At 40.5% G+C, this 25,716-nt stretch overlaps 1 protein-coding gene across 2 annotated transcripts in view; it reads right to left on the minus strand.

Moving 5' to 3' along the window:
- The window catches only part of znf827 (zinc finger protein 827), a 98,141-nt gene extending 76,111 nt beyond the window's left edge, over positions 1 to 22,030 (minus strand). For both annotated transcript variants that reach the window (XM_033967739.2, XM_033967731.2), the window contains exon 1: positions 21,762 to 22,030. In XM_033967739.2, the coding sequence (XP_033823630.1) occupies positions 21,762 to 21,804 (43 nt within the window). In that variant the 5' untranslated portion in view covers positions 21,805 to 22,030. The remainder of the gene's footprint in view (positions 1 to 21,761) is intronic.
- Between the last annotated feature and the right edge of the window lie 3,686 nt (positions 22,031 to 25,716).

The following is a 25,716-nucleotide window of genomic DNA, read 5'->3' on the forward strand; positions in this document are numbered from 1 at the left end:
CTTATTTGTGAACTTGGCACAACAGCGTAGACTGACTTATGGCCGTGCTAAAGCTGAAGCCAGATCCAGATTTTTGGCTAACGTCATCAGAGGTGGAACGGAGCAGGTTAGAGAAAGGAGAGAAGGGAGAGGGACCGGAGTAAAGGTAGGTCACAGGGTCACTCAGCACATGACTTGTGCTGGGCTGCTGACTCCCATATTCCCTCTTTCCGCCTCACTCTCCAAACGCACACACAAAGCTATTCTGTGACTTAGCCAGGCATGAAAATTGGCCTCGCTGACCCTAGGCCGGAGCAGGGGCGGGAGCGGAGGGGTGAGGGGAGACAGTCAAGGAAGGAAGGGACAGATAGAGGGATGGTTAGGAGGGGGGCTTGGCTGGGCGGGAAAGGAGAGGAAGCCATTAGCCGATTAAGGCCGGGACGGAGGTGCATCAATACTGCGCCGATGTCAAAGGGAGAGTCATGGCCATGAGCTAATATAGCAATGAGAGAGAGGAAGAGGAGGGGAGCGCGCGCCAAATAGAGAGCGCCAGTGCAGGTCAGACAATCACTAAAACACGCCGATCGCCCAGTGCTAAGGCAGAAAAAGTGAGGCGACATAAAAAGAGTGTCGCAGACTAAAGCCATCACGGCAATGATTAGTGTTCGGCGTGTCTTTTGCTGCTCGGGCTGTGAGGAGGAGGTGGTCAGAGCGGTGTGCGTCTACAGGCCCGGGTTAAGGAGGGAGGCCATGGGGTGAGGACACAGGAAGGAGGAGAGAGAGCGTGGATGTAGTGCACAAGGAGCTGCGGTGGTAATTAAGTGTCCGGCCGAACCCTGGTGGGGGTTGCCACAGCCGCGGGCTATGCTAATGAGCACGGCCGGCGGTCAGGGCTGGCTTATTAGCTCGCGCCGGACAATATGGTGGGAGCTGGGCCGGCGCGCTCACGTCTCTGCAAATGACTAACTGTACACTCGAGGAGGCAGGTAATTCCATTAATTGGGACACACTGGATCAGGATCTTTTGGCTTCTCTTTTCCATAATCTTCTTCACACCCACATGCTCTTTTCTATCCCTTTACCTCTTGCGTCTGTCTAGCGAACTGGAAATGCAGCGACGAACAATAAAACTAAATAGAACACAGATGCTCTGAATACATCCAGCTGGACACGTGGGAGCGAGCCAGCATGAACTCCCTTCTTCAAACATATTCATGCCACCATCAGTCTGCTGCATTGCTCTCATTCTTGTGGTTTGTGTCAAGTTTTTCGCTACTTAATTTTCATTACAAAGTTGATTAAACAAGACAGCCTGTGTAACAATGAATGTTTGTGAGCACCAAGGCACAATACTGGTATGAATAAGTGTGAACTTCCCCTACACATTACATTTAGGAGAGTGCGCAACATGCAGTCATCCACATTGACCCCGCTCAACACTTTGCATCTGGAGGCCTGAAACTTTGGTGATTTCTTGAGACCATCTGACTGGTTCATCCAAGCCATCATGAACGCTAATAATTACTACATCAACTTATCAAATCAGTAAAAAATTCTAAATTTGACTCAGTATTTGTAAGTATCAGAAATGACTTTGCACATAACCAATTATGGCTTACAGCTTAATCTTATTTAGCAATATACTAGAATACATAGTGATAGCAACTTTTGAATACCGGGGGTAAAAAAAAAAATATATATATATATATATATATCCTTTTTTTTTTTTTTTATCAGGCAAAGTCATAGAGAATGTTATCATATAGCCCACATTTCCAATTTCTTTTTAAGGGTATAACCAATTTTTTACCATTATTTGAGCAAACTTTTTTGTCCCCATACAGATATATTGCACCTCCAGTGGTCAAAATAAGTCAGCTGTGTACTGTCTGAATCTAATTATAAAGAGTTTAATTGTCCAATAATCACAAAATGCGTAGTTGTCATCCTAGTTGTTGCTAGCTTTACTGTGACGCTAAAACTCTGGTCACTGAAAGTTGTGAAAAGCACTTATAAACTCATCACAGTGAATCATTAGCATGATTTGAATGCATTAGTTAAGTGAGCAATACACCTGGACCACTTCAAACTGTTTAAAATGAGCTAGTTCTGTTGTTTATGTTCTTAAGGCAGATACAATGCCTTTAAACAAACAGGTGTGATCCATCATACTGGTTGTGTCTTATCTATCAGTTCAGGTTTGCCGTCCTTTTTCCATCAAGCTTCACTAGAGTCCGGAACAAACATAAAGCGGCCATCTTTTCACTGGAATCCGAGGTGAACCGATACTCTGGCGGAGGATCAGGGTTCGGGCGGCAGGGCTATATATAATGGTGGACGAGTCGTATTGAAATGTAGCGCAAATTACCATCTGTGTATTTTCGGCCTTGGCCCCGGTGGTTTGTGGGCACTTTGGGCAGCATGCCAGAGGTGAAACAGGAAGGAGAAGTGTTCTTGGAAGAGAATGAGACGACTGAGAGCCCCGGACCTCTGAAATTCCTCATTGCAGATGAAGTGCACTTTACCCCTTGGTTTATTTTTCCCTTCCATTTTTAGCATCTCATGTAAAAAGAGAGAGAGAAAAGTAAGGCTGGCTCATGAGCTCAGATGTGTCATCAAAGCTACCGGCCTGGGCTGCTGGAGGCAAAGAAGAGGTATGTCTGATGCATCTCTACAACATAAACTGACAATACCAGCCATATGCACCAGAAAACAGCTAAATGTGATCTGACGCTCATTATTTCAGAAGACTATAAATGGAGCTGGAGTTTATAGAACTATCTCGTCTTGACTGTACAAAATTGACATATATCCACACTACAATTATGGCCTATATCAAAGACATAAGAGAGCTGTTTAAGTTTGTTTAGTTTTTTTTTTACAAGCAATATGTCTGGTATTTATCCATAGACTGTATGTATAAATGGACATAGCTAACACGCTAGTCGCTGCATTCCAAATAGGAAGTGAGCATGGACGTGCTTCGGCACTGGCTCCAATTCAATTTCTCCTTCCGTAACTGCTGCTGTCAGGTTTGTCATTTCATTTCATATCTTGTAGATCAAAATATGAACATTAATAACAGACCAATGAGACGCCATCTTTTCTTGAGGTCTCTCCCGCTAGCGTTAGCAACAGGTTTGATTAACAGCATTGTTAAATGCCCACTCCCTGCTAAACTAGCAGATGGGAAATGGCGGTACCTTCAATAGCCTTGCTCCGGATTGGCTCTTTGGTTGCCATGATACCCCTGGTCAGATTTTCAAACGCGAAATGGAACTCCCCTCCAAATTCACCCCTAAAACTGCTCGCCTTGATTAGCTTCATTTGACTGGAGTCGAACCCTATGGGTGATGGCACACTCACTTAGTCCACTTCTTTATACAGTCTATGTATTTATCACATATTTAAAACTACTATGGGTCCAATACAAAATATCCAACTAAAAAAACAATACTGTTCCATCATCAAAAACATAATTTTTGTCTGGAGAGTTTAAAATGCTCAGTCCCACTGCATTTTATACATTTTTGGATAGTTTTTGTAAACAAATTCAGCAAAATGCAACCAGTGCCTATGCAATCCGGTTTATCATTCTCGAGATAATTAGCAGTGTGTGTCTGATAGCATGCAGCATTAGCGGCTAATGACTCTAATTGGTGAGTGAAAATGGGCCAAAGTTGGTCTGTCACCGTCCCAAAACTTGTACGAGGATTTTAAATGTACAGCACCCACAAGACCAAAAAAAAAGTGTTAGTCTTTTTTATGAAATACAAGTGTATTAAAAGAGCTAATTTAAAAAGCTACTCAATGCACAAAAAATAAGCTGAGTAAGATATTGTAGAAAAATCTAAATAGATGTACTACTTTGCTAAGCTAACTCTAGGAGACCCAAACAAGCTAACTGTCCTGTTTTTCCTCTTCAGTTAATGTTTATTTTTTTTCCCCTCAACTTTTAATGTTTGGTTGAATAATGTATGCAGCCATTTCAAAAGTAGAACTTCTGCACAACAAGGTATTATTTCCTCTAAACTAATTCACATGCAATTCTTTTCTACGCGTAAACAGTGCAAAAAAAAACAACGTCTCCTTACTGGACTGTGCTCTTCAGCAATTAGTCAAGAAAGTCTAAACAAAAATGGGGAATATACACAAAAAGAAGAAATAAAATCAACAGCACTTTTGAACAATCGCTGGACTGTGACGTAACCGGTATAAACTGACCGTGTGGGTGGATTAAATCTTGGGGTCACAATAATAATGCTTTTAAGGGTAGGAATTTGGTAGTGTTGAAGCTAGCGCCCAAGAGAAGTGGGAAAATTGTGAGCAAAATGACAGCGCATTAAACAGTCTGATCAATATTCTGAAATGTATAACACAAGTACTTCAATCTTGCCCAAGTTCATGAATACCTCACAAGTCAATAGGCCTGTCACGATAGCACATTTTGAATTTCAATATATCGCTGAAGTAAATATAGACGATAAATGATAACTAATTTATGCAACTGACACAAAAACTCAAGAGCAGATTTAAACCACAAAAACGACTCTAAATCAATTCAATACTATTAAAAAAAAAACATGAGCGACAATAAATAAACAGCAGAATGAAACACTTTAGATGTTTGTTTGGATCTGTAATGAGTCATAGAAGTGATTTATTCAACCTTTTATGGCTTAAATCTTATGTAAAAAAAAAATTAAAAAAAATGTCACGGTAGTTCCAAGAAAAAGTACACACGATAAATATTGATTCCAAGTCGATAAAAGTGATTATCGTGACGGGCCTTGCTATCAAATTGAAATTTTAAAAGCAAATCGCAACAGCAAATCTCTGAGACTGATATTACTTTATTTAAATGTTTAATTGCAAGTTTGAGTATAAGATTATTTACATATCAGATGTGCGTTTATACAATAATAGTGCACCAAATTATATTACATTCCAGACACTTCTATTTTTAAGAACTGTTATAGATTTAAACATTTTGATATCTGCTCAAATCTGACATCACTAAGACTATTGAATATTGGGGAAAAGTAAAGGAATTTTTTTTTTTTTTTTTTTTTTTTATGTTGAGCTTCATCAAACAGAAAGCCCAGTGTCAAAGCTAAACTGCAGGAACGTTGCCTGGATATAAAAACGATCGTGGCTTTCTTGAGCCATTCGGGTCACACAACATTTGAAAAGTGAAAACAACATCCAGAATTCCACAACACTGAACAATACAAGCTGTAAACACAGATCTAAAATCAAGGCAGTATTGAAACCAAATGGCACTGTGGTTTCTAACTTACAACAATAGCTTTAGTGCGCTCTTTCACTAAGTGTCAAATGCAGATCAGACTTCACATTTTGAGGTCACGCTGATCACCTTCACCAAAATCCAGGTCATATTTTGCTTGATTGCAACTGTGCCAAGTCGATTTCATTCAATTTTATTTATATAGCACATTTCAAATACAACTTAAGCTGTCCAAAGTGCTTCACATAAACAGCAACAAACAAAAACAGATATACACAAGACATTCTGCCTAGCTAGAACCAAACGCGACAGAGGAAACTGAACGTCAGCCCTCTATACAGATAAAAAGGACAATGCATGAAGCAGAACTAGAAGTGTTTAATGACATATTATGCAATGTTCATGCTTTAACATTTTGTTCATTATTACCCGCTGATTTAAAACAACCCAATAATAGAAATGAAACCACAGACTTCCTGTTCAGAACTGTAACAGAACATTGGCAAGAGATAATAGGTCATAGGTAGAAACATGAGTCATTTTCTGCACTCAAGCCTCAAATGCAGGACAATAAAAAAAAATACTCAAGCATTCATGAATCAATCAGAAAAGCAAGCCAATAAAGGGAAAAAAAACATGGTTAGATGTTCATTTAAGCCAATACATCTCCTTTAATAGCTACATACTGGCCACATATCACAAGGTACTACTGGGTTATTTACCACACATAATTGAAGCCAATTACAGTTTGTTGTTACTACACAAATGTATGGGAAAGAGTCAAGCGATCAGCATAGTTCAACAGCCTTGTATTAGTGGGGTATTAGATCAGTAGCATGTATCTAATCCCAGCATTCAAAGCTTAACACCAGCCCAACACATCAATATGTCCCTCGGTGACCAGGCTGCACTGAACTGTATCAATTTGGAATTCCCATTAAGAAAATGCAATATGCTAAATAATGTGGATTTTTCAATAACAATCAAAGTAAAAAAACAAATAAGTCAATAAGAGTAAATGGGCTTCTCCGCGTCTACCACTGTGCAATGCCTGACCAGCCCAGGCATATATTTATAACACATATATAGTCTGGAACTGTATCTGTTTACACAATTTCCGAAGGGCGAATTAACCGATCGTAGAAACGCATAGTCCATTTGTGCGTGTCAAATTAAAGATGCCGGCTCATGTGTAAAAAAAAGAAAGAGCATTATAACAAAGATTACAGAAAAACAGCACACAGAATCAACAAGTGAAACACTAAATTCTGAGGCAAAAGAAGTTATATAGATTTTGTTCCGAAAGATACAATAATATTCAGGATATTCAAGAGGTGATTTCTTCAGCATTTGAAAGACACAAATGCAGCTGTTACTGGAGCATCTCACAATTGGACAGCTATTTGATGCACTCTGTGGTCTGCAAGTAGGCACATCGGTCATGTTCTTGGTTCATTTTTTAACAGAAACATCACTAGCCTGGAAAAGATCACGTGTGTAAGTAAGTGGTAGAGCAAATATTCAATTAAACGAGGTGTTGTGTTTCAAATCACACGACTGGACTTATGACTGAGCAAGGAATAGTTCAAAAGTATAAAGACATGCCATTCGGTGTGATAGTAATGGGCGTGTGTGGGCGGCATGTGAAGTGAAAGGCAACATGCTCTTTAATGCTACATGGTGAAAACACATATGGGCACAAGGCCTATAATTTGTGATTACATATAGCCCTTTTAATATCAGTTATGCAACCATTAATTTATACAATGGTTCATGAGTGCACTTTTTGGTTATGAGTGAATAATCCAGTGCATCACACTGCTTTACTGACACACCTCACTCACATTAGATCACACTGTCATGCAGCAGCTCCACTTATGTGCAATTATGAACACAACATGATATTCTTATTCTGAGCAGCATTTTTAACCAAGAGCCAGATCCTTTCTGAGTCTCATTTAGTCGCGACCGAGGTAAGCTAAATGTGTGAGTAGGTGATGTGACATAACATTAATATATTTTTATGTTTTTTTTCATTTTCATTTTTTGATTTGTTCCCCTCATGAAAATGTACAGTAGCACAATGAAAACGTAATGTAAATGTACATAATAGCAGGAATTTCCATTATTAGAAAGGAGCAGATATGAAAAAAATGTACGTTAGTCTGCCCCTTTATTTACATTTGAATTAAATTATTTGTTGTTCTTCCCACACCCTCACCTGTGTGGAACATAAGTCTTAATATATAGTTGGCATTTATAAATCATCTAGACTTTCCATTAGGTATTGGTTAAAATATTTCATTTTATACATTCCTTTACATGATTATTCAGAGAGTTTTACAGCTTTGCCCCTCTAACAGAAAAGCACATTTATTCAAGAGTGGTCCATGCCACTTGATGCTTAAAATTAAATCTCCTTCTGTGATTTTCATCCTCTGACGTAAACACAAATTGTTTTTGTATGTCTTGTGGCAAAGGTCTGTTTCTTGCTTTAAACATAACTAATGGTGTCTGTAATTCTAGAGGGTTTTTTAAGTTTTAATAAGCCTGACTTTATGAAAAGTCCATTTGTGTGATCTTTAAATCCAGCTTTATTAATAATGTGAATGGATTTTTTTCTGCACTAAAAATAATGGTCTAATGTTAGAGTATATATATATACTTTGAGCAGTATAACATCCTAAGAGCATTACAGAAAAAAATTGTATCATCTGCAAATAAAACAAACTACATCATGTTTGAAACTTCACAACTATCATTTACATATAAAATAGAAGATGTAGGCCCCAAAAAAGGCCTTCGCACCTTGTGGAAGCTACACTCAAGTTTCAGACTATTTGACCAATTACCGGCTAATTGAAAATATTGTTGTGTGTTTTGTAAATAGCTGCACAGCCAATTCAGGCCTTCACCCCTTCATCCGAATGAATACAGCCTGGAAATAAGAACAGAATGATTTATCATTTATCACAATTTTTGCCAATCACAGTTTATTATGTTTTTATTATGTTTTCACAGTGGTAAATTAAGTTCTCATTTTCTTCTAAAAGTTCACAGCTCATTGTAATTGGTTACATTCAGCTGTCAGTCACTCAAAGCCTTATAGAGACTGACCAATAGGAGAGAGGAGGAGGAGGAAAATGTTTGAGCACAGAGCTGTATTAATAAAAGAAGCAATAAATCACAATATCAGCAAACAGCATATTGTCATAAGGATTAGATTAACCTTGTGCTGCAAGGTGCATTGTCACAATGTTTGAGTTTTCAAACTCACAAATATCCATCTTGTACGGCTCCCGGCTGGTACTTTCAAGTTAGGGCCGTTGCGGTAACTGCAATAATGCAATACCGGGGTATGACCAATCACAAAGGGCTCAAGTGACCGCGGTAACCACATTTAGCATTTTAATGAGACTCATACAAGGCAAAATTTTACTATTCGACCAATTCATATTTACGCAGCTAAGCTGCAAAGACGCTGGGAATATGTATCGAAGGACAGTGGTGAAAGAGGAAATGGTGCCTCTGCCATTTAAGAAAAGCTATGTCGGTACTAAAGCTAAACGCTAGAGCGTCCCTTCAGTCAGGAGTCTCGAGCAGACGGGGGTTTACCATGGGTGTATTGGCTTTATGCAGTAATTACAGGAGGAGTAGCAATCCACTCACCAGGCAGGAAGAAAACCACGTGAAGTTTGGCTCAGCCCTTGATAACTTACACTCTGCTCGTGGAGCAATATGGTCCGACAACAACTTTATATTAATAGTTACTAACAAGGCAGAAAGATGTTACACGTTCATTTAGCGCAAAAAAAGTCTGCTGAGAGTCCCTCCTCTTCCCAAACAATATTGATGGGAGCCATTCCAGATTGATATTACAGATCATTACATTAGATAACACCTCATTAGTGTTGTAATATTAATGTAGCTCTTGCTAGGTTAGGATGAGATCACAATTTGACCAGTTCTATGTCCACCCTCTGGTCCCAGGACTCTGGGTTTGAAACAACTGCTTTAAACTCACTTTATACAATAAAACACCACAACTACTGAGAATCAGTTTAATGCCACAATACTGCTGAACTACGCATCAACATCTCCCATCTGAGACAATGACTCACTTTTATTCACCAAACTATCATCCAGATCTCCTTTCCTCTGCTAGTCAGTGTGGAGGTAGTTGAATCAGTTTCAGTTTATGGTAGCCCCAAGTCTCAGATTCACCTTAAGAAGTACAAGGAGAGCAAAACAGAAACACGAACGATGGCGGAGTTGCCTTTCAATGATGGGACCCTACCGCAGATACAAGGTCCAGTGCAGCCTGTGCAGACTACATATAAGAATATGTTTGAATCTGTTGGCAGTAATCCAATGCAGCTCAGGCAATACAAGACAAGGTTGTACAAAAAAATCTTCAGGGGTATCTGCTTTGGAATTTTAGCCAAACATTTCTTACAAGTCACAGTTTGATGATTCAAGGGTGGCCAAAAAGTTATCACATTTTGTTGTTTCATTCAACTCTTGGATAGGTAAGCCTGTCATTGTGACTACTATTAATATTATCTTGTATACAGTGCCATTTTATTATTGCAATAACTTGTTTCTTTACAACATAATATACGATTTAACGTGTTTAATGTCATCCTAAAATAAATTACATCAAGTTGTTAATTTTTATTTTTTTTAATTCTTTTTATTGTGATAGATCTAGATATGAGGTTTGAATGAAATCAGGGGTATCACTGTAACAGCATACAATAAATCCTAAATCCTATTTGTTTCTCACAAAAATAAATTAATTTTATTTATTACAAAAGTGACATTTATTTTCAGTGGGGTTAACACTACACTACATCGATAACAAGGTCCACAAGCTTTGTTAGGATAATTACTTTGTCAGACTGAGACCATTTTTCTACACATAAACTTCACGGGTGTTAGAATACTCCATTTCTGATATATACTTTGAAGGGCATTATCCATACATTTGTTCCACAAGGTTAAATACCTTCTTTAGGACTGTGTTAGAAGAGCAGGCCCTATCCCTGCAGCATGTTTTTGTGGCATGCCAGAGCTACAGATGGAGGTGATTGTGTGTCCATGGAGTAGAGAGAGCAAATAGGAGGGTGGAAGGTGGGAGTGTGTGTGGCGTCCATGTATTGTTTGTAAATCAGCCTATTGGCAAAAGGCACACTCTGCTCCGTAGCAGTAGCAGACCGTCCGGGAGTGGTCACAAAGCAGGCTCCGCTGGGAGATGGGGCATAGGAAAGCAAAGAGGTGATACTATATACATGTGTGTACAGGAAGAGCCACGCAGGCAAAGTGTATTAAAGTGAATCTGAAAGGACCTGAGGGGAGACGAGGGAATGTTCACGATGTCTTTTTTTTTATGGCAGTAGAGCTTTGATGGCCGTATGGCAGAGGTGCCCAAAGCAATGCCTGTGTACATTTTAGCTTGTCACTTAGTACAGGGACACTAATAAGGATTGGTCCTGGTCCCTGCCCCGGAAAAAGGGGGAGCACTTTTAGGCTTTTATAAAGGAAAAGAGCGAAAAAGCTGCCGAGAGGGGGAGAGGAATTGCAGTGGCACAGCAGGAAATGCTAACCGCTAACCTCATTTACATGCAGGTCCAGGGAGAACGGGGGGAGAGCTTATTCCGTTTCCAATCTCCATGTTAAATGCTGGCCAGGGCAGCTGATGGGAATGAGAGGCATTGTTCGCCCCATGCTGCTCTTTTTCTCGGCGTTACACCAATACCTGCCCGTTTTCTTCAAGGAATAAAAAAAATACTTCCAGGGTAATTTCAGTGTCAAACTGGAATCCATATGAACCTGTCATGTGATGTATGTTACAGTTGACTGTTGTGCGGATTGTAGTGCTACCGAGCCTCGCAGGTCTCTCTGCTCCGTCATAGCCAGGTTGTGACCTGAGGCTGCTGCATTCAAAGCCATCCTTCACCCACTGAGTCTGTTCTGTAGCATAATGATTGCTATGACAACCATCACTTAAAGCCACGGGTAGGTGGAGGAGAGATGTCAGCGTCTCGTCTCCTCTCCTGATGATCTCATTTCTGGCTGGCAGGTACAACAAGGTCAAACCACTGAAACTGGAAAAGTGGCTGCTTGCTACATGCAAATGACTGAAGCCAGTTTCCAAACAATTACGCGGCCCTGTCCAAATCGACTTCTGAACAACACAAAGGTAGCAGATTTAAAAGGGAAAAAAACATCAGGGGTGTCAGAGAGTGTGAGGGATGGTTGTCTTTGGCCAGCACAAAGTCTGGTGATGCGTGCCAAATGAGGTTTTTAAACGTTTTTTTCTGCGAGGATTTGTGCTAATCTAGAAAACCTTCTGGAGGAAGTGCAAATACATCTGCCGCTGACCACTCCCCTGTAGAGTATGAGGGATTAATGACATGGCAATCTGAACTAACATGGCCCCCGTTCAAAACACTCTCGGGGAGTGGGAACATACGGCCAATCATGAGCCAGGCCATCTGATTCACTTCACGAGGAGCCCCCATTCAGTCGTTTACAGCACTGCCCTGTCTAATTTCACTTGATTTCTTCTCATTTACGGTAATAATTCTACCAGTTATCCAGAATGAACAATAGGGTTATTAGCTGGTCACGTTAATGTCACAAGGTTATGAGCAAACAAGCAAGTGTCCCGGGTCAACAATGCAAGGTTTTGTTGTAAATGCTAAGTCAGCACCTAGGTCATGGTTGAGGCAAAGCAACTCAAAGTATAATCAATATGTTGAACTAGTCACTTGTTTTAAGCACATGTACGTGTATTTTTGCATGTTTATGCTATTTTCCAGTGGACATAAAGCAAACATTAAAACTGCAAGCAGTGATAAAGGGCCCTCGTAACCTTAGTGGCTGCAGAAGGGCACGCCATAGTGGGAGGGCTGCATCAACCTTAGCTTGACATGTGATGCAATATTTACGGTGTCATTTTGGAGATAAATGTTTATGGCCCACTGTAACTGTGGGCTTTCAAAATTATGCTTCATTAAGACCTTGTCATGACCACACCCTGAGATTTATGTAAATTATTTAAAAACTTTTGATCCCAGGTTTGTCCTGATGATGATGCTTCAGTTTGGAGTCATTGCACAAAAACCTTATGACAAGTTTGTTAAAGTACGTGGGCTAGAGTTTGGACGTCTCAAGTTTAAACCAATATGGCCAACACCCTGTGTGGTTTGAGGTGGGGTCATACTATACTTTTGTTTTCTCAAGATGCTCTATGTACCTGCTTAGTTTTATGTGTCCATGATGAAAAGATAAGATGGGGTAGAGCCTATCTCAATGTGTTCCACAGGGCACCATCGTCTTGTAATGTAGGTTTTTGGTGACGTTACAGTAATTAAATTTGAAACAACCTCTAATGTTGAGTTTTTGAGCATTTTTTCGCTTTTCTCAGGAGTGACTTACTTGATGGAAAGGAAAAAATATATCTATAATCATCATTATTATTATCATTATTATCATTATTATTATTATTATTATTATTACAACTCTTTAATTCAAACTAGCAGCACTTAAAAATATTCCAAGGAGAAAGCTGGTCATTCAGCATTATACCAAAAGATACAAAAATTTAAGGGACAGGAAATTAACTAAAACTAGCTAAAACAAGCACTAAAAAGTGAACTAAGACTGAAGACCAAAGAATACTCAACTTTGCCCACTTTTGTTTTAGTTGAGTGTCAATGGATTTACAACTAATTATGTAGTGTAGAGCAAGAATGCTAATTAGCCATGTGGGCCATTTAAAAGTCCTATCACAGTTTTAGTTAAGAGAAATGCCAAAAGACTAGTACTATTTTCAGCAAGTTTGGTTGGCTAAAGTGGTGTTGAGAAAGAAGATTAAACTATTATTCCACAAAAAAAAAAAATATATATTTGTACAGTATTTATTCCTTTTGATTTCCTCCCCAAAACCCAGTCTAGAAACGTGAAAGAAAAAGAAAATAGGGTTGGTACAAACTTGTCTAGATCTTGGTGACAACGGGTTTGATGGAGAATAAATTAAGTTGGAAGAATAGTTTTGGGGGGTCCATTGTTCTACTGTCCATCAACCACACTCCCACTTGACTAAAAATGGCAGATGACTGTCAAATTGTCAAATTCCTGTTCTATTTTAAGTGTACTGTGTGAATGGTGTCTCTTTTGATGAGTAAAAAATGTATGTATTTAGACGACATAATGAACCAGCTGCAACATAAAATACCAAGGCACAAAACAGCATACAGAGCTTGCTGTGCAATCTTACTGATTTGAGAACATGTAAGTGGCCAGAACCTCTTGCTGCTTTAACAGTGGACAGGCTAGCACCTTCCATTGGCAACCATGGTACTCCCCGTGTGTTAAAATGTGTGAATGAGGGAACAAGAGGCACTGAAAAGCACTTCGGGTGTTACTATAGTAGTGTAACTGCCGTTCATTAATCTGTTGGTCTCAAAGACGCAGAGCCACAGAGCATATCACAACCTTCACCTGCATTTTGCAAATAAAAATGCTTTTCTCTGATATGACATGCCATCAGTGATTTCAACTTCTGGATTTTTGTCCCTGGGCCAAAAACAGCTTCCCTTTGCGAGGTAATATATTGTTTCCCAGGAGAGCTGTCAGAGCCTTATGGTCGCACTATCCTGTGTCTGTAACAGCCCCCTCCTCCACTGTACTTTTAATCTGCCTATAAAATTGATCTGGTGTCCCAAAAGCTGCAGACACACAGCTGTTAGTCTGGCTAGTTAAAGACATTAGCCTGCCCTGCGCCTTTGCTTTGACTGCCTAAATGTGGAAATAGTTCCACAGCGGGACAGGAGAGGGTTAGGAGCCTGGCTAGTGCTCTAAAGGCTAACTGGAGCCAGGCAGCATGAGAGCGAATGACTGTGTGCATGTGTAAGAGGCCTCCTGCCCTCCTCTGCCCACACAGGAAGTGAGGTCATCTCATAGCACCGCACTGTGCAGAGTGCACTCAATGAGGGCGACCAAGATCACCATGTCAGCTCCAAGCTACCTCCAGTACCTTTGTTAAACATACAACTTTACATGTCTTTATGTATTCTGATGATATATCATTTGTATAGTCAAAGAGTTAAGCAAACATAAAAAGATCATAACTTTTAAGCACAAGATGCCTGGATTAAGGAGCTATAAAGACTGCGCCAAAATTCTTCACAACCTACAGTCGTTATTGGGAGACAAGAACAAAACTTCTTGAAATGTCTACAATGAGATTTTAATGTCTTTCTAGGAGTGAAGCAAATAAATCACATGGCTGTTTAGAGCAGGCGTCTGGGCCGACTGGCCAGCTCCCTCCCCAGACCAGCACCTCCTCCTCATGCTCTCATTTCTCCTGCCTGTTAAAGGCTTGTCCTGCAGGGCCTGGATGCACTTGTGTGGTACAACAACAGAGAAACCGCCCAAAGCTCTTAACAGCTCTTCCTCTCCACTTCCTCCCTCCCTCCATCTCCACTGCTACCACCACTCTGCTCTGTCTTTCCCAGCTGCACCGGCGAGCTGTTCCGTATGAACTGCTGCCAGCTGAAAGCCTGCTACTCCTGTGAGATTGCTATTACTCAGTGCAAGCAGGCTCGGCGTAGCCAAAGGGCTGCTCTCCGAGCTGTAGATCTCCATGTTGTGACTTGTCAACACGGGAAAAATCGTTACCAAGGCTCAGGCACTTCCATTGCACTCAGAGGGGGTCCTGATTGAGACCTGGCATACAGACAGGTATTGTACAGGAGGTAGAGGGACTACTGCTGCTGCCTGGATTTATGTCACACTTTCAAAATAACTGACTAGAGCATTCAATTACTCATATTCAATACAGACTTTTTTCACTGAACACTGAAATAATATTCAACTATCCAAAACAAAAACAAATTTGACCAACAAATGCAATCAGTGAAGCTGAACTAGTCACTGCATTTATTTAAAAGTTTTAATTAAAAGTCCAAGACATAGAGGAGAGGAGTTAGAAAACTTCAAAACAAAATTGAAGCCCATAGAAAATGACAGCCTGCTGTGAAATGGGCCATTTCTGCGTACAAGCAGTGGAAAACTTGGGTATAATGTCAGAATAATCTGAACAAGTTCTAGGAATGCAACTTTAAAAGTATTTTTGTATCTGAAAATGCAAATCAGATGATAACTTTTTCACAACTTGAGCAACTGATGTAAATAAATAACTCAATGTACTGAAACAACCACACACCACCTCACTGAGCAGATACTTCAATAAGCTTGTTACTTATGTATGAGACTGTAGCAGGTCCAACACTGTTAAGGGTCAGGCTGAGGTCAGACTTGTTTTTGGACAACAGGCAAAGCATCTCAAACTGTAATCAAATGCGAGTTAAGAGCAGACAGTTACATCCCTACATTTAATACCACCCAGAGTGCCAACAGAGTACACTTGAGCATCTTTATCTTCAGTGTTGAGACAGAAGCATCAGTCTCAAGGCGCTGACCCCATACTATAATCATTACTAAGAGTAGATCTATGCAGTATAGTCTTACAGGCCAAATTTGTCTTTCACATTAGTCCCGTTAATATTTTGTTTGCTCAAATATGCACAAAACCTAAAACAGAAAGTCAAACTGTTGGAACAAATGATTGGTAAGATGTAGTCAAAGTATTTGGAAAACACCCATGTCAAGTTTGGTCAACATCATTTTCAACATCAAGAAACTGTAAAAAGTGGATGTTCAAAGTTAGAAATGTATTAAGTACATGAAAACATTAATCTTAAAACTGGGGTACCTGATTTTCACACTGCAGAACAAGAAAGTAATTAAATCTGTCTAACTCATCCACAGCTCTTGCAAACCCTTTAGAACATCGTTAATATCCATATGCATTAATTTTCGAGCTCCTACATGCTTTAGAATAGCCTTTTCACATGATGAAGAGTAACTGGGGTGGACCGCCCAAGCACAGCCAATCAAAGAGCTGCTTTTGGTGCTTACTTTCTAGCTGACCACAAATAAAAATACTTCTTACTTAAACTTAATTATAGCTACAGACAGCGTGCGGTGAGAGGGTGAAAATGAAACAGACGTCTGTGTCTTCATGTAATTATCTAGAGTGTTTTATTTTCCGTGAAACAGGAAGTGCATTATTACTAGTTCTTTTCAAATGTACAGTGACAGTACACCGCTCCGGCCTCTGAAAGTTGTGAAAAACGCTTACAAATGCAAAGCGGTGAATAATCAGGATGCTCGCAGAACCTTTCCTCTTTGCCTGCCTGATGATTTTCTTTCAAACAAGCCCTTTTAAACTTAAATATCAAGATCAAATGTTCCACCTTACTCTCACTAAATGTAAATTTGCTCTTATGGACAGTGTATGGAAAGGCGAGCCCCCACTACCCATCGCTTTGCCCTTTAATTCATTTCTAACTTAAAGTCTGTGTATCATTATCCGCTCCATTCACAGTGACACTGCCACTGCACCCCAGCCCCATCAACTTTAGGCTCGTATGACGATGGAGGCACTGGTGCTGGTTGTAGCGCTGCGGAGGTGAGGGATTCTTGGCAGAAATTCCCCACGATTTTTATGCCAGGAGTGAAATGGAAACCTCTTCTCATTTTCCTTTCCTCTTAATCCAATGTTTTCAGGCCCCGGCCGCACCAAGGTCATTATAATCATAGCGAGTGGAAGGGAGCCAGTGACCCGCCATTACAGTAAGGTAGAGAGCCACCCAGTCACTCGGCTATTGGCTGATGAGGGAGGGGAAGAGAATATGTGCGCAAATGTTCAAAATGCCATTTTATTTCATTGCTCTATTTCAAATGTAGATAATTGTGGGCGGGGTGAATGGACGCCAAGTGCCCCCATACATTTAAAGGTTGCAGTCTTTATTATCAGACTGTGAATACGTTTATCACATGCACTTACTGGTACAAATCTAGAGGACGGCAATGAAGGTTAGGTAGGGAGTGTAGGAGGGGGGACGGTTTATTTTTCAAACACATAGTTAGTGTGCCGTGTTTATGCACAACTATTCATTGATGAACTTCATGAGAGATAAGGAGTAGGGCTTAAAGGTTAAAGTCTAACTTTTCTGGTGAATTTAGACAGGCCACGAGGGCAAGTTACAGGTCAGATGATATGTATAACAAGGAGACCCATGTTAAAAAAGAAAAAAGAAAAAAAAGGGGTTTGGATAAATGAAAGATAGGTAACATTTAAGATAGGTAACACATTATCAACATTTCACGCAAAGCAATAAGCAGGTGACCCCAACAGAAACTTGCACACCATTAAAATGCTTTTACTTTTCTTTATTCAAACTGTGACTAACTAAGTGAACAATGTGATAAAATCAGACAGTCACAAACAGCCTCTCCCATTTTCACATTAAAACCAGATAGATGTTCTGGTTTACTCATTGCTTAAAAACTCCTAAATGCAAAACAATATTTTTCCAGGTATTACAAAAACACAACCCTGCTGCAAAGTCATTTGCATTTATTAAACATATTTTTGTCAGACTTTGCAGTACGTCACCCAAGCTGTGATTTTTAAATGACTGATTCAACAAATTTTCTTTCTCATCCTAATCCTAAACTTGTGAGAAAATTTAAAACCCAAGACTTTTTTCTAATTCTAATTGAGTGTAAAAAGTCAACAGGGCTATACAAACAATAACACCGCTCAAGGTCATAAAGAATGGCACTTTTCATTGTGGCACCAAAGGTCATGTTTACTTGTCAGAGTGAAGGCGCCATACTGTACGCTGACCTCCACAGCCGGCTTATGTACCCAGCGACACGCGCACTAACTCCGACACACACATGCCCACAGGTTGCTTGTTGTCCACATGTGCGCCCTCTTAAAGGATGCTGTGCTCTCTGCCAGGCCACTGCCACAGACAATGGGACGATGCACTGAGAGCTGCACAAGCCATACATCTAGGTCTGAAGATAAAGCACCTCTAGCATTAAAGCCAGTGTATTAGCTTGGCCTTTCTCGCCGCAGATGAAGAGATTCGAAGCTCGATATTGTGCTTTTTGGGCTGGCACGCCACTTGGGTGTTGTTGGCTGAATAATAAAAGCACACAGACTGACAGCGAATGGCATGAGGTGACACTTCCATTCTAGAGTGGGAAGATCCAAAACAAAGCGCAAAAAGCTTCTGACAAATTCATACTTTTGGGTGACAGTTTGTTGACTGAGGACGGAAACAAGTCCAAAATCAAAGAGGGGGCTTGGGTCTAAAGCGGGAACACAGGCAGCACTGCTCCAGCACTGAGCTTACAGGATTCACAATGAGAGGTTGTTACAGACTAATTATGAAGGGGTTTAAAGTGCAATATGACAGGTTAGAATACTCATTTTACTAAAGTGAAGATTGAAATTAAGATTGTAATTAAAATCTTACTCAGTTTCACTTTGTTTGACAATTTTGGTGAGGTTTATAATTGTGTTTCCTGGTTAGACATGAGTAGCAGATGTGACAGGCGTAGAGGTATATTCATAACTGTTACATAGCAACCATTCTGTAAACAAGTGCCAAAACTTGTCTAAAATGCAACATAGTTATTATTTGATGATTAAAAATATACAAAAACACCTTTATATTCTTAGATGACTGTTAAAACGGTCAGAGAAATGTGTTCCATTGTCTCAAAGTTTGGATGGAATTTTGTTATCGATGGCGTGGACAGATTCCTTTTTTCAAACTCAGCACGACTTTATGTATTTTTCAACTTTTTAAATTAGAGAAACAAGAAAACGTGTCACTTGAAATAAGGAGGACTGTGAACTGTGAAAAAATAATATAAAGAAACTACTGTAATAGATTGAACAAAACTGACCTGGCTTGTCATGGGTCAGTCAGTCATGAGATTTGATACAGTTCTTCTATATACAACCCTTCTCCACAACACTCTTGGTTACATATACCAACACTTTTGGTTTCATCTGTTAAAATGAAGTTCCTATGAAAACTGCACTTCCAAGTACAACTATTTACAATCATTTTTCAGTCATTGTTTGGAAATGAAAAACCAAATCTGAAGAAAGCACTATCCGTCTTACATTCATGTTTGTTTAATAAGGGCATTGTCGGCTAGGTGTAACTGTAGAAATTCAAAAATACAATCATAAGAAACAGGAATTGGCCTCATATTTCTAGGCATACTGCATGTCACTGCCCACTTCCCATTTACGAACGATAAAACTGGGTTCTTAAAATCTACAAGCTTCTATAGAATAATTAGACTAGCCTTGTTGCAGTAGGCTTACCCATGATCACCAAACAAAAATGCATTAAACAAAATCTAAAATAACACTTGGCCAAATTTCCCAACTGAGTCAGAGCCGGAGATTCTAGCTATTTATATTTGTGTCCCGTTTGTCATCATATCCTACACAATGAGTCACATCAGATGACCAAAACAGGACAGCTTATTTGAAAGTCAAATTGATCTATAAGCCCTATCTATGCCCTTATAAGCACAGACAGGCAAGAGGCGTAAAAGAGTCAATGAGCGTGACTTTCTTGAAATAAGACTTTGGGTATTTAGTAAACATATGTAGATCATAATTTACATTTTGTTCATTGTAAACAGCAATATTGGTCAAATGACTTAACAAAACTCACTTCAAAAATGCAGAACTCTCTTGTAGAGTGGCACTGCACTGTAACAAGCTGTACATTTTATTATTGAAAATATCTAGATGACATTTTTAACCCTGCATGTATGACCCAGGGAGCGGGGATAGGGGGTAGGGGGTACTTTATAGGTGAAAACTGCAACTCTCAAATGCAGGATTATTCAAACATGAATGAATCAATCAAAATACAACTGTGAAGTGAATGATGAGATATGATCGAAAGCCTTTAAAAGTTTTTGTTATGGGTTAATGTGCTAGTTAGAAATGTTTTGCGTAGGCTTATATAAAAGGCTATAATCAGCGTTTGTACAGAATTACAGTATACATAAAAGTATCATGTTGGACTCACAGCATCCTCTGTACAAATAGTCCATCTCTCCATCAGCTCGCTCACTCACAAAGAGGCTCTCCTAACAGTCACTTATTGCACCCACCATCACCCTATGCCCACCTCTGTGCCTTCAAGCAAGCGATGTCATTTCTCAAGTTCAATTTCAGGTCAGACGCCAAAACAGTTGAAATTAACACCACAAAATGCCAGCCAGAATACTGCTTTGTTACAATAAAAAGGAATAATGCACAAAGATTGATCTGCCGGGAATATTAATCAAACAGGCGAGGGAGTGTAGTCAATCCAGCGGACGCCTTTTGACTGAAAAATAAAGAGTGGAGATAATATTAAAAGATATTTTGCCTGGGTTGCAGCTGGTATGCTCTTCTGTGACATTTAACAAACGCAGAAGACAGTGTCATAAGATAAATGTATCAGAGTTTATTTAAAGATGAATCACATTAGTTAATTATTCAGAGCATTTGCATACCAATATGACTAATGGAGTGGGGTGCTTGCGTGTGTACCGAGTAAAAAAATACATCCAGAGCAAAAAATGTCACTGGGATAATTCCTTTAGTATCACTTGTCATTGCCCACGAGCGTCCAAAAGAAGGAATCCTCTAGTGGCGGGAAAATGGAAGTGCGCGTGCTCCGGTTCATTATGAGGACTGATAAAGGCACAATGCGAAGATAGAGAGGGTCAAACGTACTAAAGTAAACTCACCTCCGACTAAAACAAACTACACGGTAAATATGAGCAAAGAAACGCACAGGGAAGGTGTTTTAAGGGGTACATAGCCGTGTTTTACTATGGCTTTCTTTTTGCAAGCGCGTTATTGATCCGAGTCTGTCTGCAATGAATGGCTGCAAAGGGGAAGGGGGAAAAACCCTGAACTTCAGGTGACCGACCATGGCTCTGACACAGCCTGCCTGCAGACGGGGAGGGGTACACTAAACACACAGGCTTCTTTAGGGCTACACTTTTAAAAGTCGACGACAAAACCAAACAAGCGCGAAAAAAACGTGTTTCCGCGAACAGAAGCAGCAAAACTATGAGACCAAAGTTGCAAATATAAAGCAGATGAAATGAAGTTTAGCCCGCGTTGCTAGATAGCGCCGTTGCTAACGAGGAACACTGGGGTAAAGGGGTAGCAGACTCTGGCTCGTCTGATCCGACTGACCCTTCATTTTATTGCGGCCAGACTCCCAGAACCTCCCCTTTCTACCCGAAAGCGACCGAGCAAAGGCGAGCACATTCCCGACACCGCTCTGCCGTGGTTCCTCTCACACATGCCCCGCACATATGCCCACTGACCACAGGCACAAGCGGAACCGGACCTCAGCCGAATCTACTCTGAATAAAGCCACGTATCACTGATCCACTCTGTGCCGCGCTAACGTTACCCACCGCCAACAACATGGCTGCCTCGCTCGGACCTAAAAAGGGAGAAATAACCTACGCCGAGTCTTTTGTCTGTTTCACCTCTTTAACCCTAAACTACTGCGCAAAACACACGGAGAGCGGTAAAAATGCACAAATCGACAGAAGGACTTACGTGAAGGCAGGCGCTTGGGTTGCTCCTGCTTCCTCCTTGGCATTTTCCCCCGTTTTTAATCACATTCTCGTCCTTGTTTAGGGATAAGAAGAAAAAAGGTTTTTCCCATTGAGACTGGAGGCGCCAGTGATGGCAGGGACTTGGTCGTGCACCTGGCTTTGCTCGGTTTAAAGTGTATTGTTGGGGAATGGGCACACAGCGGAGGAGGTGCCGCTGTTGTTGTTGCCGTGTCTTGACTATGGCTGCTCTCGGTGCAAGTGTGTCTCCGAGCCCCTAACTAACACTAATGCAGGGATCAAAGGGCAGCAACAGCAGAGCAGACACACGCGCGCACGCACACGCACGCACACACTCACGCAGACTCACAGCCGCACGCGCTCTCTCACACACACACGCACGCACACACGCAAACGTCCTCCTGCGCGTACGCACGCACGCGGGGAGCTCGCCCCCGATAGTGGCGCACGGACAAGGTGCCCCCAAGCTTTCAGGGTGTACTGCTGAATAGAAAATGGATTTGAAAAAGCGTAATTCAGCACAGAGACCATATTGATGGAGTCAAATTACATTGAGCCCGGCTGATTTATTTGTCTGCGGAAACTGTACCACCCTGACGCACGCATTTTATAGCATGTATGCAAATGAACAGGTGAAAATAGACACATTATTTATGATACTTATGGTGTAGAATTCAGACCAGCATCAATTACATTACTTTGATATACAAATAATGAACTATTTGACACAGAAATATTTCAAGAAAAAGTACTTTAAAAGTTTAGTCAAACATAAAATATATGTTCAGCATTTTACTAATGCTTTGGCAATCCTTATGGGATTTTCAACCTGAAATGTTTCAACCTGTAATCCTGCCACTGGTCATATTATAGCTCCTAGCTGCTGGATTGTCATCATAATTACAAGGTAAAACATTATATATTTGAGTTAGCAGTATTTTTATCCCCTCCACCCCCTTTCCCTGCCAGCCCCCATGCTTCATACATGTCCAGCCACTAATTGCCTACCAAGACTCCCTCTATTAAAAGAACAACAAAAGAGACTGTGAGAGAAAACCAATATAAACCCAGGTGGGGGAATAACAGGTGTCAGAGAAGTGTCCAGTAATTATCCCCAGCCATCTCTCCACGAAAGTTGCCCGCTCCGTAGTGTCCGGTGTGCTCCTCCCTCCCTCTCAGCTGGGTGTTGGGGCTTTTTCACAGCGCAGCCTGTCCCCCGCTCCCTGCAGTTGGACTCCTCCAGGCTGCGTTCTGTTGGCCTGCCGCGTTCTTTCACACCTCGGCCGCATGTGAGAGGAGCTGTGTCTTCTTCCTCTTCATCCCTCCATCCTCTCCTCCCTCCTCCTCCAGTCCTCCTCTCTTGCCATGCCGTCCACCCACCCCCAGCGGAGGCGCAGGAGGCTCGTTACCGTGGCAATTAGTGAAAAGCCCAAATTAGCCCTCTTGGCTGTCCACAGGTGACAAAGACACTTTGCATTTCTGCTAATTAGGAAACAGAACAACATGATTAAATGGGGCTCTATCAGGAGGAGAGTGGACACAAACATGTTCCACGAATAGAAAAACTCTTGTATATTATTGCATCTCCTGCATGCAATGATTAACACAGGCCATTAGCTTTTTATTTGAGAGCATAACTGCTAGTGTAATTCTCAGTATTACAACATGTGGTACTGCAGTTTTAATGACATGTCAAATATGTCATTCACCTGTGCTCACAAATAGACATGCATGGAATATTGCATTGAAAGAGTTAACTATTTCAAGCTTTTCCCACATTGTCTACATGATTCCGGAGAGCAGAAAATATGCATATGTCAAGACCTCTTGATGTAGTCTTGAACTAGCCCAGGGAGGAAGTTTGAGTGTTCACATACTATATAGACTTAGTTTTTACCTCAGGATAACTCTACTTGACTTTTGTTTGGAAACATAAGTTATGAAATGCGGTTCCCCCTCTGTCTGTGAAGTTATACCAGTTGACTAATAACTTACAGTGAAGTTGTAAATAGAAAGTTTTGTGTACTTAAGTGAAACTAAATGAATCATATTAAACACACAATATATCTGGTAAGGGCTAAAGATGTCTGTGTAATCCCTCAGTCGTCCAGGTCTGATCCATAGCAAAGGGGTAATGTAAGTTTCAGTAAGTGTTCAAAGCAAAATGTCTTTATTAAATCATTTCCTAACTCATTAGGTCATTTTACGTTCTGGCATCATGTTATGGCTGCTCTTTTGCTGTTGTGGGACGTGACATCAACCTCATTTGGAAGGAGGTTTGCTCTGAAGTCAGTTCGTCTAGACTTTCATGTGAGTATTTGGAAAGGACACAGGTATGTATATATCATAGTTATGTAATGTTAATAGTTAAGCAGTACACACAACATTCCCACAGGAGTAGGCCCATTGTTATTATAGAAAAAAATGAAAAGGAGCATTGGAAAAAACATGATATTCTTAAGATTGATAAGATTGATTAATATGACAATGTGGAGAAGAAGAGGGATACATGCATGGATAGAAAATGATTGCCCTACTTAATACACACAGTGCTAGGTATTACTTTTAGATATGTTGCGGTGACTTGCCCAATAATTTTGTACTCTAAATCTTAACTCATTAAACTATACTTCAAAAACTGTCCGCATTGTGATAACATTTGGTGAACTTGTATAGTTCACAATGAAACATTTTTGAATTACATTTTTTTCAAGGTTCAACAACCTATCCCTGAAGGTTTTCTTTAAGTGTTACATTGAACTGGAATAGTGCAATGAAGAATTGCAAAAACATCATTAAATGATTGCAGTGTGCACAAACAATATGGCCTTGTTTAGTCTACCCATAGGGAAATATCTAAAAATATACAATATATATAATGTATTATATGCATGTCAAAGTCTAGTCTTCATTTCCTTTGCATTTCCACTATCAGTCTAGATTAAGCTCATCATACCTAATTTCTTCCACCAAACATACATACATATAACGTTGTACCCAGCCCACCACATCCATCCATTCTTGTAAAAAGTTGTCATTAACAGTAATAATCCTCGTAGTACTTGTATCTGCGTTTCTCTCTGTGCTGTTTTCGTTCCCAGTCTTGTTCGGTCGCCATGGCGAGGTCACAGCCTGTTCTCTGACCCCGACAATGCCAGGCAGCTGAGGTAATGCTGGCAGCCGTGCACTCCTCTGATAGTCACCATGGCAACGCTGACACGACCCCGGCGCAGGGTTGAACCTAAAGGTCATTCCTCATTGCTCTGGGGACGAAAGCACAGGGCTATATTACCGGCGACAGCTCTCAAATTTCCTCAGCTCCCACTCACATACTGTACGCTAATGTGAAACGCGGCCTCAGTATAGTCCATATACTCCTTGAGATCTTTCAAGCATGTTTTGTCAAGATAGATCCCTTTGCCTTCAAGTAAAGGATATTTTACTTGAAGGCAAAGGTATTATTCTATCTGTCAGAATACTAAAGGAGGGAAGATTAGAAAATGCACGTCTTGTGAATGCATAGCTTTAGGACCAAGACACAAATGCAAGACATAACCTACTTATACGCCCATGCACAATTTTGTGGTAACAGCTAAGCTTGAACTTAGAAAGACATAGTGTAGAAACCAATGATAATACTGCAGTAGGGAGAATAAGTAATCTTGTTTTCTTGGTGGAAAATTAGCAAGTAGTAAGCAAGTAAACAAGTTTCTAACAGCTTTCAAGTTTAGTTTTCTTAAGCCCATTATTATCACTCAGTCAAGTATTTCCTTGGCAAAAATGTTGAATAATTTGCAGAGTAGAGTGTGCAAAAGTGACTTAGAAGGTACAGACAGTAGTCCATATCCCAAAGGCTGGCAGGTCAAACCCCTCGTCCTCAACTCTTATTGCCTTTGTGTCCTCCAACTTGCAATACAATCTTTAAACCAGGCCTGGTA

The sequence above is a fragment of the Periophthalmus magnuspinnatus genome, chromosome 1 (assembly GCF_009829125.3).
Source record: "Periophthalmus magnuspinnatus isolate fPerMag1 chromosome 1, fPerMag1.2.pri, whole genome shotgun sequence".
Taxonomy (NCBI): Eukaryota; Metazoa; Chordata; class Actinopteri; order Gobiiformes; family Gobiidae; genus Periophthalmus; species Periophthalmus magnuspinnatus.